Source organism: Pundamilia nyererei, unplaced genomic scaffold (genome assembly GCF_000239375.1).
Source record: "Pundamilia nyererei isolate P.nyererei 1_Seehausen unplaced genomic scaffold, PunNye1.0 scaffold00225, whole genome shotgun sequence".
NCBI classification, from domain to species: domain Eukaryota; kingdom Metazoa; phylum Chordata; class Actinopteri; order Cichliformes; family Cichlidae; genus Pundamilia; species Pundamilia nyererei.
In genome coordinates, this window is record NW_005187626.1 from 4579 (window position 1) to 5535 (window position 957).

The 957-nt window shown below is 41.7% G+C and overlaps 1 protein-coding gene across 1 annotated transcript in view; it reads right to left on the reverse strand.

The window, feature by feature from the left end:
• The window catches only part of LOC102213518 (NACHT, LRR and PYD domains-containing protein 3-like), a 2263-nt gene extending 1614 nt beyond the window's left edge, over positions 1-649 (reverse strand). The window contains exon 1 of the mRNA XM_005748634.2: positions 8-649. Within this exon, the coding sequence (XP_005748691.1) occupies positions 8-649 (642 nt within the window). The remainder of the gene's footprint in view (positions 1-7) is intronic.
• Between the last annotated feature and the right edge of the window lie 308 nt (positions 650-957).

Consider the following 957-nt stretch of genomic DNA (forward strand, 5'->3'; position numbering starts at 1 on the left):
TTGTTACATCGACAGAGCGAATGTCTTCAGAATGAAGGTCGAGATGAAGGCGGCTCTCATCCAGCCCATCAAACACAAACAGAAGTTTGAATTTACTCTTGTCATAGTTGGTGATTCCTGATGACTGAACATCTGTAAAGATGTAATTAAGAGCCTCCTGTGGGATGCCTACAGTTTCTGGGATGCATTCATGAATGAGCTCTGCCAAACTGAACTTTTCTCCCTTCAGAGGATTCAGCTGACGGAAGGTGAAGGGGAAAATCAGATGCACATCTTGATTGGATCTTTGTTCAGCCCAGTCCAAAACAAACTTCTGAACAAGGAAAGTTTTTCCAATTCCTGCGATTCCATTGGTCATCACTGTTTTGATGGGTCTGTATTTTCCAGAGGGATGTTTAAACATGTCTGTGGGTCTAATAGGTTTCTCTGGCTCTGCTGGCTTCCATACTTTCTCAATCTGCCAAACCTCATGCTGTGTGTTGATATGTACATCATACCCAGCTGTGATGTACAGCTCTGTGTAGATATCTGCCAGACACTGTTTATCTTCTGCCCAACCTTCTTGTGCGCACATAAACTTGTCCTGGAAGTTTGATTGAAGCATCTGTTGGTAAGATGCGATGGGGTGAGGCTCTGGTACTGGAACCATCACATCTGTGTCAAATATGCAACATGGAAAGTGTAAGGTGTATATCTACCATTAAACAAATCTAGAAATTAAGTTATTTCAATCTTTCCTTGCACATAAAAAGTCTTCAATAATCAGGACCCATTATATCGCAAAGACCTTTCACTATTCCACTAGAGTACTTTGAGAAACAGGCTTACTTGTGGTTTCCAAAAGTACAATGGTGGCAGAGCTGCCATGCCATTTTCCTACATAACTTGCTCCTACTTTGTGACAGCCTAATCTGAAAAGTAGAGAGGGTAACACTGGAAGTAAATTCCAGATGTTCT